Here is a 16,214-nt window from a genome sequence, read left to right on the forward strand (position 1 = left end):
CCTCCACTCACCACTTAGTTTCTGCAGGAAAGCAATAAAGCAATGGGTCTGCTTAGGAGGGTTTCTAAAAGGAAAGATAAACACTGTGGGGCAACAGGATGGGCCACAATGAAAGGAACTCATTATGAATCTGCTCAACAGCCCAGCCTCCCTTCTTGGTAAAACTGGAGTCAACCTGATCATTTCAGGGGCGGTGGGTAGAAGGGGGACTTTTCCAACCCAGGGGAGTGTGGTGGGTTTTTTAGTCTCTGTCTCTCTCTTCTTGAAGGTCCAAGAGTTGTAATCCTGCTCCGAGCTCTGCAGGGAGATCATCTAATGGTGACTTCGAACTTAGCGACAGCTCTCCCCGGGTGGGGGTGAGCACGGTCCCTTGTGTCCCTTCGGGGCATCAACAAGCGCACTTGGAAACTTGGAGCCTCGGGGAAGCGCTCGCCCCCTGTTTGATCCTCTAACCCTCCGTGCCCAGGGCCCTTTGGGGAAGGGACGAGCTAACTCCGCCGTCCCCGTGACGCTGCTGCTCCCAGCCCTCTCACCCCACACTCTAGGTAGTCAGGGGTCTAGAAACAAGCCCAGCGGCCGCACGTTCCGTGCACCCCGAGGGTGAGCACTTGACCACCCTCGGGAGCCGCTTTCCTCCGACTTCGTCCCGTTTCTGGTCCAATGGGAAAAAGAGAGAACCGGGGGAGCGCGGGCGAGCGACGGCGCGGCGAGGGCGACGGGCCCCGGGCGGGCGCTGGCCTGCGGGCGGGCGGGGCGGGCGCGGGAGGGCGAGAGGGGGGCGTGGGCGCGGCGGCCCGCGCGCCCCGGCGGCCGGGCCAGGGGGAGGGGCGCTGGCGGGAGCGGCGCCTCCCGCCCGGGGTGAGCGGCGCGCGCGGCGGCCCCGCGGCACAGAGCGCCAAGCGGGGAGGGAGGGCTGGAGCGCAGACGGCCGACGCGCGGCGCAGCTGCCATGGGCGCTCACTGACCCGCTGCTCAGCGCGAACTTCCTCGGCGGCGCGGAGCTCCCCGGCTGGCTGTGCGTCTCCTCGGCCACCATGAAAGGTAGGGCGGGCTTCGGGGAGCGCGTGAGGGGGCGAGGTGCATCCGGTGCGGACTTTCTCTGCGCGGAACCCCGGGGGACACCCGGTGCTTGGTTCGTGCGCGCACCCTGGGGGCGCCCCCGGTTCCGGAGTCGGGTACCGCCGGAGACCTAGAGGTTGGGGTTTTGAAGCGTGTGAGTATTCCTCTCCCCATCCTGTCTCTACAAAGTAGTTTGAAGCCCCAAATTATTGTTTACGGATTCCAGTTCCCAACTTTTTAATTGAAAAAATATACCCAGGAGAGTGGAGGCATCATCATTCTACCCACCCCCCCGCCCCAGTCGGTTCTCCGCTCTGGAGCACTCCCCCCTCTCCCCAGCGTCCTCTCCCTCCCCGCTGTTGCCGTTTCGCCGTCCAAGAAGTCGAAGGGCTGCTGGCCGGGGTTTTTCTCTGGGACTCGGGGATGTTCTCGGTGCGCCCTCCCCACATCTGGCAATGATTAGGTGCCCGCGGAGTTCAGCTGGCTTGGGAAGTGCGTTTGGCATCTTTCTCCATCAGAGCCACTGACTGGAAAATAACTGTCCTGGGTTCCGCGTCCCTTCCATGTGCCTGCCTGTGGAGTTGTTGTGCCCACGTGTGTTCAGGGGTGACACAGTCCCGCGGGCGGTATCCTGTGCAGGCCGGTTTAGGGAAGTGTCAGATGTTATCATACCTTTAAACGGAATCGCGAGGAGAAGGGCTTCTCAGGGCAGCCTGTGTTTAGTAGAAACCCGAAGATTTGTCAGCAGAATCCAGATTTATATGTGAGATAAATAATTACAGCGGAGGCATCCAAGAGAGCTGTTTGGGGATGGGCCGGCGCGGTGTTTACACAAGACTGGAGACCTGGTTTTGCGTTAGGATAACACATTTCTGTCACCGCGCGGGCCAGGCTTGAGTGAGGGGGCTGGGTGCGAAATGCCATCTGACCGCGGGGACCGAGTTTCCAATCGCCCGAGACCACGCGATGCGACCGCTTTGACTTGTAAGCGTTGCTGACCGAGGCGGGCGCCCCGGGAGCCCCACAGACTTGGAAAGTAACTTTTGGCTCTAGGTTTCTCTGAAACGGAGTTCACGCTAAACACTCCGGAGCGGTAATGCCAGTTAGCTCTCCTTCCAAGGGAGTTCTGTGTCCTCCTTTCGAGACCCAGGGTAGGGAGGGGACAGAACACCAGGTGGAATGGTGCCCGCCCCAGGGCCAGAGAAACAAAAGACAGGATACTACTCTCTGGCTAGAGAATTTCAAAAGGCAGTGGTGTGTGTTCCTTCTCTCTCCATCTCGGTTTCTCTTCTCTCAGTTACCTTCTAGGAAAGGAGCACTTTCCTTAGCACTGATTGAAGGATCCTCCCAGAAAGGAAAGAGTTCACGCGGCTAAACTTTACTCTGGGGCTCAGTTACCATCATTTTAGCCAGTTAATCTTCTCATTGCTGGTCACTGAGGCCAGAAGGTTTTGAACTCTCGGAAAGATAAGCCAGCTACTCATTTCATCAGCTCCCATGTGTGTTCCGAAACTCTGAAAATCTTGTTATGCTTTTGACTGGGTCAATGACTGTTACTACAGTTTGGGTATTTTTCCAATGTTAATTCAAATCTGCAGAGGAAGACACACCTACAAGTTCTAAACATATTTTTTGCGTGTGTGTGAGGTTTACACTGCATTCTAGACCAGCTTGCAGACCCCCTGGAGAAGGTTTATTGCTTACTCTCTGTGGTCTGGGCACTGCTTCAAAGGCCCCTCTTACCTTCTGCCCCAGTGGGAGAGGGGAGCTGAGGGACTGAATCCCTGGGTAGACTAGTCACTTTGAAGGCCTCTTTTAAAACAACATATTCTGTGAGAGGTTTGCTTACCAACCATTGCCATGTAATTTGCATTTATTTGTCTGGTTTGTGAGATGCGGAAGGGGGGCAGCAGTAATACTTCTTTAGTACCTACTAAGTGCTAGCCCCTGTGCTCCACTCTCTATAAGTCCTCCATCGGTGAACCCTCTCAACAACCCTGTGAGGTAGGTATTTTAACCCCTACATTATAGATGTGGAAAAGGAGTCTGGAAGAAATAGAAACCAGCCACAAGGAGGATGGTAGGCATCTAAAGACAAACTTTGCCAGTTTCCCTGTGAGGCTTGGAGGGACCTAGGAGAGCAGATCCTGGACTAGACATCTCTGAACTAGAAGAAAAGTGAATCTCAGGCAATTAAGTAGCCAAGTAACTCGAAGTTGGTGCAGCAGCCAGGAAGGGGTGGAACCAAGAAATTGGACACAAGACTTTTGAAGCCAAGCAGAGTATGTGTTTAGCCAAAAAGGAAAGCTGCCTTTACCATGTAGAATTATTTTGATGATTTGCCATAGGTAACCAACGCAGAGTCTTCCTTGGGTTTGTGATTACGTCGTATAGCTATTAAATCATTATGTTTAAGCCAACATTTCATTAGAATTTGATTTCCCTAAATAATAGAAGTCAGTGACAAGCCTTGCAAATGCTTAAAATTAAGGTAAATTAAGGTAAAACATTCTTTAGCTGAATAGAAAATTAGTGGACATCTTAGAAGTTACAGAAGTTTATCTGCCAAAGCAGAAATTCAGCTACTATGCGAGACAGATACCTTTTCAGGGTGCCTATTTGACTTTCTAATTCTGATGTTTAAACCTGGGATATAGCCTTTGTAAAAACCCAGGCCTTTGTAGTCTAATTCCAGGCCTGCCATGAGCCACAGCGCCACCTATCTGTTGCGTTCAGCAAATATCTGTTTCTGTTCTATTTCCTCCATCTCTGGAGTCACAAGTACCAAAATAATGACATCATTATATATTTTCCAGAAGAAAATTACTTGCCTTGTTGCTGCAATACTTGAAGTGTTCCAAACTGATTAAAACATGAAGCTGGTTTTAATTTATTTCTAATTACATTTTCAATTAGCTGTACTGCACCATAAATTTCATGGTTTCTAATAAATATTCACATTCTTTATGAAGGAATCTGACTCCTCTAGAGTTAGGTGTGTCATTAAGAAGCCACACTTCTAGTCCTGGAAGTTGGGAATATTGGTGAGTTTTAATGCAGCAGCACTTGTTACCTAAGAGACGGCCGGAAACAACCACGCGACCACAGTGATTCAAACCACTGTTCTAATTTAACACAGGGAGGAGGTTGGTGCCCTCGATACATAGTGTCCAGCTGCTTATTTTTGTGCTTTTGTACGTAAACATTTCTGAAATGCTGTCTGGCAATAATACTTTTAAAATGCACTAGTAAGCAGTATGCTTCTCCTACTGCCTGTTGTTTTCCCAGACCCATGGTCTCTTTGCTTTCCCAGTGTCTAAAATTTCTTGTCCTTAACTGGGATAAGCAGGCACGCGTGTAAGGGCTGACTGCATTTAACATTGAAAGAATCATGTTTTCTGCAGGGAAATGGAAACAAAGTGAGACCTTTTTCCTTTCACTGTTTGGGAATTGGGGCTGCCCTTCCTCTGGAAGACAAATTTGCAATCCAATTACACTTTTGACTGTTAGTTTGAAGATGCTTGACATTCTTAGTCTGAGGTTTAATTATTGCTAAGTATAGATCTTCCCTGTGGTCTCCTATGCAATTTTCCAAGATTGTTCCCATCCCCTTACCACTCCTCCCCCCCACCAACCATGCGGCTTATCCAGCAATAATGGTGTGGATGGGAAAAGCTGGAGTATGATAGCTTTAAAGCTATAGCATAACTAGGTGTCTAATTTTCTGAATTAATGCTTATTCTCATTAAAACATTATTTTAAAACTGTTGATGTAGCTGCTGCCAAAGTAAGTTAAATGGCCTTTGAAGTGTTAATTTTCAAATGGGAAAATAGACATTTAAATTTTGTGATAGAAAAGTCTGTTTTGCCTCGGGTAAACCCAGCACATGAGTGATCTCTCAGGGGGACAGTTTGGTCCACATGTCTCCGCGTGATGGGAAAAAGAGGTCAGGTGCTAGGAGAGGAGCCCAGAGTGGGCAGAGGACAGTCTTTCTGCTTTTGGGGGGCAAATCAGAGTGAAAAGAATCAGGCAGTTGGGGGCCAGGGGACAGTGTTCTAGGTCATCAAAGTGATCATCTGTGAAAAAAGTCTACCCGCACTGTGGGGTTGGCTCTACCAGGCTGGTCCTGCCTTTCCGTCTTCTGCTCCTATGCCATTCCGAAGGCACAGGCTCTCTCAGCTTCTGGAATTCCTGACTGTGGCCTGGAGGCAGGAAACAGTGTTGTGAGTTGGAAGATAAAAGCCAGGGACAAGTTGATCTGTACTGTGGTTAGTACTGCAAACAACTTCTTAGGCATGACTGATGGGCCATTTAATATCCCCACTTACTATTTTTCCCTTTAGTAATAGCTAACATTTATTGAGCACCTGCCATACCAGGCATTATTTTTTTCTTCATTTTACAGTTAAGAAATCTTAGACTCAGAGAGGCTGAGTTACTTGTCTAAGGGCACTAAGCTAGTCAGTGGGGAAATTAGTATGCAAATTTGGACAGCCTGACTCCAGAATCCACATGTAACACCTCTAATTTAGACTCCCTCCTAGCCACACCCTAATGTTTCATTCAATCACCCCAGCTTTGTTAAGTACCTACTGTGTGCCACAATCCATAGATACTGAGTGAGCAAGGTAGAAAAGGTCCTACTCTCTGGGCTTAGACTTTAATAACCTGGCATCAAAGGTCTGAAGAAATTGCTGTGCTCTTCAGCCAGTCACTGGAGGAGTCTCTCTAGGCTGGAGCTCCTGCAGAGATAAGGCGGATTCCAGGGTTGCTGCTTTTTGTAGAATTTATCTGCCGGGAGGTTTTCTTGTGATTGATTGAATGAGTGTGAATGGCTCCCTAAAGCCATGGACTCTGGAAACAGCCCCTGCATTGTTTTGCTGACAGGTTTGCTGTGAGACAATGAAACATTGTCAGAATTGCTTTTCAAGAACAGACTGTAACCACCAGTAGGTGATCAGTAATAATAATAATTAAAAAATAATAGTAGTAGTAGTAGTAGTAGTAAATAAACATCTTAAACAAGGGATAGGGAGATACTGACATTCTTCATAGAAAGTATTTTATTGTTCGCTGTTGATAACACAGTTTCTAACCACACCAACAATCCAAAGCTTGCAGGGGGTAACTTTTCAATCAAGCAGTGATTTGATTTCTTTTTAAGTGAATGATGTTTGAGGGGCCCAAACCAAAATACTACCTTGAACAGGTCCTGCTGATTGCTTAAGGGACCTTTGTAATTATATAGCAGTGAAAGGAGAAATTAGTAATCCAATTTAAAATTCCAAAGAGATCCTAGGAGCTTTCTTAACCCCTGAATTTATCACAAATAGTCAATCAATACTCTTAAAAACGATGAAGGAAATATGTTTTTCAGCATGGGAGGAGATTTAAACATTTATTTATTTATTGGACTTGGATATATTAAATGACTCCTTTATACTTCCTGAGTCATTTGAGATTATAACCTTGTATCACGTGAAGTCATACGCACTTGCCTAAGAGGTTGGACGTTTGACATTTCTGTGTGAAAAAACTAACTTGTCATTGGTTTGTGGAAATAGATGCACTTCTTTGGGTGTAACTCACTTCCTTGTGACATAGAAATGTTTGGAAACTAGCTGATGTATATATATATATACATATGTATATATATATATATGTATATATATATATATAAAACATTTTATTATTCAAAGGCAAAATAATCCAAATTTATAGTTAATAATATATACTTTAAATTGTAGCCATTTCATAAAATGTAATTACATGTAGTGTTCCCAGGAGTTGAACCTGACAATTTTAGTGTGGTGAAGAGTGTGGGCTCTGAAATCAGAGGGCCTGGTGACCACATGCAAACTATTTAACCTCCTGGGGCCCCTGTGTCCTCATCTGTCAAATGGGGGAGCTACTGGATGCCTTTTTTTTGGTTTTATTTTTGTTTTGTTGGTTTGTTTTGAGGATTAAGTAGGTTAGTATAGATCAGTTGTTTAGAATGGTGTCTAGCACCTAAGGAGAACTCAAGTCATTTTAGGTGTTAGAATACTGTTTAGTTATAACCTGCTGCTTCCTCCAGGCAGAACGTAATTGCCAATTATGAACCATCTTATGTTAAGTTAATCAAGTGATACAGTTTCTACCAAGAAGAAAAAAGTTTGGTTTTGAAATGAAAGTAATTTTCAAATTATAAATGTGTGGTACAAAGACCTGGGGGATGGGAGAAAACTGTGCTCTTTATGGGAAACAGTGTTACTATTGGTCCATCTCCAGCTGCCATCACTTGTGTTATTGTCATGTAGTCAGAAATCAGCCCTACTGAAAATGCATGGACCATATTTACAGTGAAGTTTGCAACTATAGTGAAAATGGTACCATTTTCTCATTTGTTATGATCATGCTAGGAAATTAGAAAATATATATAAATACCTTTAATTTGCTTAGGAGTACTAATTTTCCTGGAGCACTATTGTTCAGGTACCTACTGATGGTGACATAATGTTTTTAAAGATTTGTATCTCAAATCCAGTGTCCAGTTTTGTCCAGTAAGGATATGACATCAAAGAGTCAAAACATAAAACAAATTTATCTGTAAATAAGTCTTAGGACAGATGTATGTGTATGTATGTGTTTTTAACCATATGACATCATGTCTATTTCATTGGTAATGTTAATTTTCTATTAAGCTGTCGTTTCTATTTTATTCATTATTTAAAATTAGGCCACCAAGTCCTTACTAGCTTTCACTTATTCTTTATGTAGTATATTATTTAAATATATTCAAATATTCTTTATATTAAATATAGTTAAATATTCTTCATTTAGAATGTTATTGAAATATAGTCAGATATTTAGTATGTACATAGCCCCTGTCCTCAAGGAGCTTGCAGTCTGATGGGCAGGGTAAGACTTATGCATAAACAATTGGCATTCAAGATAGAAGGAGAAAAGTGCCTTATTTGAGGTTCAGATAAATGCTGCTGTAGGACACAGGAGGAGATGGCTGAGGACAGGGATATTTTCCTTTGGAGGGGAGATTCAAGCTGATTCGTTATCTCAAATTATATTTCATGTTTCAGGTGACATTGCTCTAATAGTAATTAGAGGCAAATGGTGCATCAGGGCCACCCTGAAACCTTCAGGTAGGACATTTCGATGTGGGAGATGAGAGAGAATCAAATACAAAGTTTTCTAGAACTTTGTCTCCTAAGCTCAATTTTGGTCCATCATTCGTAATTAATTATAGTATGTTACTTTGGTATAATTGTTTGGATAACCTAAACATAAAGTTAAGTGATTTCAGAACAAAACAGCTATATCAGTTTTTGTTTGGTTTGGTTTGGTTTTTAAACAAAGACTACTTATTTTGTGTGTGTGTCTCCAGAGAAATGGACGGCATTAGTTTTTCTTGCCAAATGATCCATGCGGTTGACACCTTTCCACGGTCCTTATAAAATCTGGGGCAGGGATTCAAGTCCTCATCCTGACTCTACTTGACCAAGGTGATTAGATGAGAAGGTCCCTCATAAGAGAAGGGGAGACATGTCACCTCCCCTGTAGTTACTGTGAGTGGTAGATGTGGGGGTCAACATTTTGAGTCTCACATTTATTTACTTTTTAAGTTGTTGAAGTGGGCCTGCTGGAGGAAATCTGGTTTAGCCTCCACTACCAATTTAGTGGTAAAAGTTACCCAAAAAATCCCTTCAATTTTGTTGAATGGTAAAGGAAGGAAAAGGGTATCATATCTCCTTATCAGAAAAGCAAGTTTTTGAAAAGCATCAGAATTACAAGTTGTGCCACAAATTGGAGTCACTTTATGTCTTTACAATTTTTTTAAAAATTTTTTTAAAAAATTATTTATTTATTTATTATTTTTGCTGTGTTGGGTCTTCGTTTCTGTGCGAGGGCTTTCTCTAGTTGTGGCAAGCGGGGGCCACTTTTCATCGCGGTGCGCGGGCCTCTCACTATCACGGCCTCTCTTGTTGCGGAGCACAGTCTCCAGACGCGCAGGCTCAGTAGTTGTGGCTCACAGGCCTAGTTGCTCTGCGGCATGTGGGATCTTCCCAGACCAGGGCTCAAACCCGTGTCCCCTGCATTGGCAGGCAGATTCTCAACCACTGCGCCACCAGGGAAGCCCTGTCTTTACAATTTTGACTTAAAAAAAAAACCCTATACCATTGAACCAAAAAAGGGATCCTATTGCTGTAAAACATAAAATTCAGAAAGCAGCTGAGTAATCAAAATAAATGTCTTGTACTATTTGGAATAACCTACAAGTATTTTTAGTAGCCTGTGGGCTACTGCACTGTTTTGTTCTAGCAGTGATCACGCTGCAGGAGCTGGGCCTGCATCAGGGTGGAGACAATACAGAGTGGACAGCAGTGCTGAGCCCGGCTTGGAAGAGAAGTTTAAATTCAGCCTCGCCTCTGTCCACGGTCCTTCCGCCTGGCCCCTAAAAGCGCCGGAACTTGTTCTGATCAGTGTGACATTTGTCAGAACCTACTCTGTGCCAGCTAGCGAAGGCTGCGAGTCCGCACCTTCTGTGCTGTCGTTCTAGGGTGAACTCTGCCTGCTGGCTCTTTGGAGCAGGGGACCTTTTCTGGTGGTCAGCATCCATTGGACCCGAGCACTTTTCTTTTTGTCTACCTGACTTTTATCTCCCCTACACATTCCCTTGTTTTGTTTGCTTGACTTTAGTTCTTATTTTTATCAAAGTTAGAGATGCGCACAGTTTAAAGAGTCAAAGAATATCACATTTATTATGAAAAACAGCAATTTCCTGCCCAACCCACTTCATTTCATCATTTCCCAGTCCCCAGAGGCACCTCCTGAGAACATTTTTTGCATTTTCTTTTGGCATTGACTTTTCTTTCAGTTCTCTACCTAGAACATACCATCCCCAAACCCTGTAGCTTCAAACAACAGATGTTTATTTGTTCATGACCCTGCGATTCGGGCTGAGCTTGGCAGGGATGGCTGGTTTCTGCTTCCCGAGGTGTTGGCCAGGCTGGTCATGGTCAGCCTTGCTGCACGGCTGGAGCATCAGCGGGGTGGCTGGAAGGGCCGAGGGCTGGCCGGGCTCTCCCCTTTCCTTCAGAGTCTCTCATCCCCCAGGGATCCTCTCTCCTCAGGTGGCCTCTGGTCCAGCAGGGTACCTGGACATTTCCCATGGCAGCCAGCTGCCGAGGGGGTGAAAACAGAAGCTGAAAGGCAGAGGTCTTGGAGAAGGCCTAGGCCCTGAGGTCACCCACTGCTACTTCTGGCCAATACCATTGGCCACAGCAAGTCACAAAGTCCTCCCAGATTCAAAAGAGTGGAAATGGACTTGCACGTGGAGGGATGGAAAAATTGTTGGTGGCTCTTAACGTGGATGAGCTACTATGGTCCCATGTCCTTAAGTGACATGCTTTTGGCACTTTTTGGTTTTATTATTATTTTGGTTTTAGGCATTATATATTGACTTCCCTTTATAGCAGATGAGGATTTAGTTCTTTTACCCTTCACCTCCACCTGACAACCATCACGGACACCTCCTGTTGCCCCCTATCATCCCAGTATAGTTATATCACAGTCTGGCCTAGATCGATATTCAGTGTTTATATTATTAAGACGATGTCAATGCTATTAACAGCTGACTTATATTTCTCTCTTGCATAACTGCGTTTCCTCTGGAATTGGTAATCCTCTTGTTATTTTATTTGTTTAGCCTCCCATGTATGTTTACATCGACATTCACCCCCGAAGTCTCTTCCACTGTCCTCCATCTCTGTGCAGTGTGTTCAAACATAGTAGGTATTACCGCATTTTCATCTTCTTGAAGAAATCTTTCCTGGACTCTTCCGACCTACTCAGGGTTAGGGTTAAGGTTAGGTTAGGGTGCACACACGCATGTGCACACACACACATATACGCACATACATCTTTCTGGGTTTGTTCCTTATTTCAGTGGAATGCTTTCTCCAATGACTTCTCGAGAAGATTGAGAGGTACGTTTTTGAGGGATCTGTTAGGTCTGAAGAGGTCTTTATATTACCTACTCATTTAGTTGAGAGATTTCTCTGTTGGAAATAATATAGCCTTAGAATTTTGAAGGCACTAGTTTCTTCTCCTTTAGCTCCAGTTTTGCTGGTGAGACATGTGAAGCCATTCCTTTTCTTAAAAATTCTTGTAAGTAATTTTTTTTTTTTCTGTCCAGAAGCTTTTGAGTTTTCTCTTTGTCCACGGGGTTCTGAAACTTTATGATGATGTACCTCGGAGTGGATCTTCTTCCTTTCTTTGTGCTGGGAAGTAATGTGCCTTTTCGTTCTGGAAACTCATGTCCTTCAGTCCTAGAAATACTGTTACTTATTCCTCTGATGATTCTTTCCCTCTGTTCTTTTTTCCTGGAACGCCTGTTATTTGAATATTGAACCCACTTAATTGGTTGTCTAATTTTTTTTCTCATCTTTACTCTTTTCTATTTATTTGCCCTTTTTCTGCTTTCTGGGATATTTCAACTCTGTCTTCCAACTCTTCTATTAAGTTTTCATTTCTGTGATCATAGTTTTAATTTCCAAGAGTTCTTTCTTTTTCTCTGAGGGTTTCTTTTTTATTATAGCATCCTGTTCTTCTTTTATGGATACATTATCTTCTCTTATCTCTACAAGGATATTAATGGTAGGATTTTTAATTTTATTTTTATCATTCTGCACAATGATATTCTCCAAATTGCTTTATCTGGTTTCTTTATTTTCATCTTTGTCTTTTCATGTTAGAGGCTGTGTCACGTGTCTGGTGTCTCCTCACGTATAAGAGCAGAGTATTATAAACATTAATTAGAAGCTCCTTGTTTTGGTGGATTTTGTGACCTGTGACTATCACTCTAGGCTGATCTGGCTGGGCTGTTCCATTGGGGACCTCCTGGAATGAGAATCATTAGTTTATTTTTCTCTTAACCGGCCAGATTCCCCAGGAAGAACCTTCAGTCATTAGCCTGGAGGATACAGTCTGGTTGGGTGAGTGGGAGAAGAAGACTGAGTGTCTGAACATTCAGTATGAAAATTTCCCCCTTTGCCCCTGACTCCATTACAGTTCCCCTCATCTCAGCTGTTGCTGGTGTCCTCTGGAGGAGGACACCATTTGTGTTCTTTTGTTTTAATTTCTCTAAGTAATAAATCTTCCATCTTCTGCTGTGGTCAGGGAGGGACAGTCACCCAGCTCTGTGAAGGGCCTGGGAGGTCAAACTGCTTTATTTTTCATATCCCACACAGAGCACCCATTTAAAGTGTGCAATTAAGAGGGTTTTAAATATATATATATATATTCACAAGTTTTGCAACCATCATTACAATCAAGTTTAGAACATTTTCATCACCCTCCCCCACCCCAAAAACCCATGCCCATTAGCAGTCACTCCCCATTTCCCCCCCAAAACTTGCAGCCCTAGGCTTTAACCTGCTTTCTGACTATGAACTGGCCTAATGTAGACATTTCATATGAATGAAATCATACAAGATGTGGTCTTTTGTGACCGGCTTCTTTCACTAGCATAATATTTTCAAGGTTCCTTCCTGTTGTAGCATGTATCAGTACTTCATTCCTTTTTATTGCTGAATAATATTATATTCACATTTTGTTTATCCCTTCATCGACTCGTGGACATTTGGATTGTTCTACTTTTTTACTCTTATGAATAGTGCTGCTATAAGCATTCATGTACAAGCTTTTGCGTGGACATATGTTTTCATTTCTCTTGGGTGTATACCTAGGAGTAGAATTGTTGGCTTATATGGTATTTCTATGTTTAACCTTTTGAGGAACTGCCAGACTGTTTTCCAAAGTGGCTGCACCATTTTGCATTCGCACCAGCAGCATATGAGGGTTCTGATTTCTCCATCTTCTTGCTAGCACTAATTGTCTATCTTTTTGATTATAGCAGTTGCTTCTTTTTTTTTAAAATTTATTTATTGATTTTTGGCTGTGTTGGGTCTTCGTTGCTGTGCGCGAGTTGCGGCGAGTGGGGGCTACTTTTTGTTGTGGTGCGCGGGCTTCTCATTGCGGTGGCTTCTCTTATTGCGGAGCACGGGCTGTAGGCGTGTGGGCTTCAGTAGTTGTGGCTCATGGGCTCTAGAGTGCAGGGTTAGTAGTTGTGGCACATGGGCTTAGTTGCTCCGTGGCATGTGGGATCTTCCTGGACCAGGGCTTGAACCCGTGTCCCCTGCATTGGCAGGCGGATTCTTAACCACTGTGTCACCAGGGAAGCCCTATAGTAGTTGCTTCTTAAACATATGTTCAACAAGTCCTCCTATTTTAGCCTCACCTTTATTCTCCTTTCAGAGTGGCCTGTGTCCCAAATTCCTTAGCCTTTTCAGGATTCTGGGGTATAAATCATCGCTTCTCAGCCTTCTCTTCTGCTAGCACAGAGTTCAGTTTCCTGGGTCTGTGGGGTCAGCAACCACCATGGTGTGGAACCTGAGGGTCTGCCAGACCTGGTTCTTAGTGTTGGTCTGGCTGCTCACAAGTTGTGGGACCTTGGATCAAATTACATGACTTCTCTGAGCCTCAGATTTCTCACCTATAAAACAGAGAAACAACAAATGGGAAGTAACTGACATTCAGTAGATCTGAGTAAGTATTGCTTCTCTTCTCTTCCTCAAACATGGTGGATATGCAAAAAGAGAAAGAATTCCTTCAGGAATTCATCTGCTAGTGGGAGAGAGAGACACATGTATAACTCTATAATCTGCTTACTTTTTAACAACAATTACTGAGTTTCTATAGCATGGCATAAATGTGCTAGTTTCTGAGGGTACAATGTGATAAGTTTCCTGTTTTCCAAAGGCTTTCCATCTGGTGAAGTCAAAACCAGAACTGGGTAAGCTGGGATGAAGTGAGAGAGTGGCATGGACATATATACACTACCAAATGTAAAATAGATAGCTAGTGGGAAGCAGCCGCATAGCACAGGGAGATCACCTCGGTGCTTTGTGACCACCTAGAGGGGTGGGATAGGGAGGGTGGGAGGGAGATGCAAGAGGGAGGAGATATGGGGATATATGTATACATATAGCTGATTCACTTTGTTATACAGCAGAAACTAACACACCATTGTAAAGCAATTATACTCCAATAAAGATGTTAAAAAAAAACAAAAACAAAAACAGAACTGGAATATAAGGCAGACGGAAGTAATTGCTGTCACACTGATACAAAGGGAGTGCAGGGGAAGGAGAGGTGAATTCTACCCATAGGGATGTTGCACAACTTGGTCCACAGATTGATTGGAACATATTAATATGTATGACTCTCAACTCTCCAAGCCAACTAAACTAAACTTCACTTGAACTCGTGGTACTCTGAAATAGCTAAGCCCAAAGAATAAATCAGCAGCAGAATTCTGTTTTGCGTTCTCCATCACGAAACCTCTGGCCAGCGTGGCCCTGTGCCAGTTACCAAGGAAAGTAAAAAAATAAATAAAAATCACATTTTGAAATAGGCAAGCAAAAGACAGTATAGCCCATAGGTATTACAACAAAAATGCTATAGTACAGCTGTGGCAGCCAGGAAAGTACGTGCCTGTAGACATAAATCTCCAATTAAACACGTTTTGTTATTTAGGATGTTCAGGCTACTTCTTCCCTGCAGACTAACTGATGTCAGAAGCAGGGATCAAGTTCTGGCCACTGCAGAACTTAGAGGTCTTAAATCTTAACAAATTCCTTTCTCGTGTTGGAGTGTAGCAGTTACGTGACGTAGATTGTGTCGGAGACAGATTTTGAAAACTGGCAGGTTGCAAAGGTGACTGGATATCCTTGAGGGATAATATCCTTATTCGAGCCCATCACCTCTGCAGGCCCCTGGTACTATAAAGAAAATCCATTTAGCCTGGGTCCACTCAGTGTGAGGAAAAGGTTTTGAGAACAAAGTATAACCTCGCACATAATATCAGGCTGTTTGTCTTCCTGAAACCCATCTGCCAGCCATGTGGGCCCTGTTGGAGTCTTTCACCCTCTCAAACTTTCAGGCACTGGGAACCGCTGACCTCTCCTCCTCTCTCCTGTGACTCTTGTAGTCTGATGTGGCTGTCCAGACAGCCGCAAGCCCCGTCAGCTCCTGCCCCTTTCTCTTTCTCAGTTCCTGAAATGTCTCACTGCATCACCAGCCTGAATCAGCTGTTTGCTAATCTATATAGCTGGGGGAATGTGGCTGGGGCTCTGGGGACACCTCCACTAATGGAATGTCTACTAGGCATTACCTGCCCAACTCGACGCAGCTTTTAAGGATGCAAAAAGTCAACTCTTGAAAACATTGAGTGAAACAGAGTTGAACAATCTTTTTCTCTCTCTTTCAGCACCTCCCTGAGTCTCGAATGGTTCCAAAATTGCTATGAATTTCCAAGAAAGGGATATGGTAGGCAGTAACTCTCTTTTTCCCTCCAAAGAATAAACACTAGGAAAGATTAAGACACTCCTCCGTGATACCTTCCCTGATAATCCCAGTACGACGTTCTCTGGGGTACTTTGTACCCCTCATGTTTCATACGATTTAGTATCTAATTATAGAGTTGGATGAGACAGATTTGTATTCTTTTAGGAGCTGCCATAAGAATTTGTCATCCTCTTGGGATGAGGGTTAAGAAGCAGGACATCCTCTCTGAGTCCTGTATTAGGAGTCGCCTGTAAAGCCTTTGTTTCTTCGAACCCCTAATGGGTTTGAGTAGGTTAATTTGGAGGCAGCGCTGAATTGCTTTAATAACAAAACCATGAGACATTTGAAGTTCCCAGGGAAATTTCAGGAAGGAGAGAGGAGTCAGTCAGACTAAATGCTGCATGGGAAACAGACCAGAGAGGAAAAAGAAAACAAACAAACAAACTAATGGTAGGTCTGCTGAAAAGAAGCTTTAGGGAGAACACTAATTTTTTAAGCTGTTTGCTACCGGGAGCACAGTGTAAGCTGTTTTTTTTGTCTCCACTGTGAGTTCTTCAGTGATGATGGTTCCTTGGCCCACAGTGTGTGCACGTGAGCAGATTCTTTTGCGGATGTGTCTCTGCAATGGAGGGGCTGGAGCTGGAGGGGGAAGCTGATGTCTGGGTGGCATCGTTACCTATGTTCATGTCCCATCAACTCCACTGGTCTATAAGCACCTGTTTATTGACTGAGTGAATACATGAATGCATGG

The 16,214-nt window shown here is 44.1% G+C and overlaps 1 protein-coding gene across 1 annotated transcript in view; it reads left to right on the forward strand.

The window, feature by feature from the left end:
* Nucleotides 1-885: 885 nt before the first annotated feature.
* COLEC12 (collectin subfamily member 12) overlaps nucleotides 886-16,214 on the forward strand; it is a 187,150-nt gene continuing 171,821 nt past the window's right edge. Inside the window, exon 1 of the mRNA XM_027127560.1 lies at nucleotides 886-1,041. Within this exon, the coding sequence (XP_026983361.1) occupies nucleotides 1,035-1,041 (7 nt within the window). The 5' untranslated portion in view covers nucleotides 886-1,034. The remainder of the gene's footprint in view (nucleotides 1,042-16,214) is intronic.

Source organism: Aethalodelphis obliquidens, unplaced genomic scaffold, assembly GCF_003676395.1.
Source record: "Aethalodelphis obliquidens isolate GAN/ISIS:26980383/991018 unplaced genomic scaffold, ASM367639v1 scaffold32, whole genome shotgun sequence".
In the NCBI taxonomy this organism is placed as follows: Eukaryota; Metazoa; Chordata; class Mammalia; order Artiodactyla; family Delphinidae; genus Aethalodelphis; species Aethalodelphis obliquidens.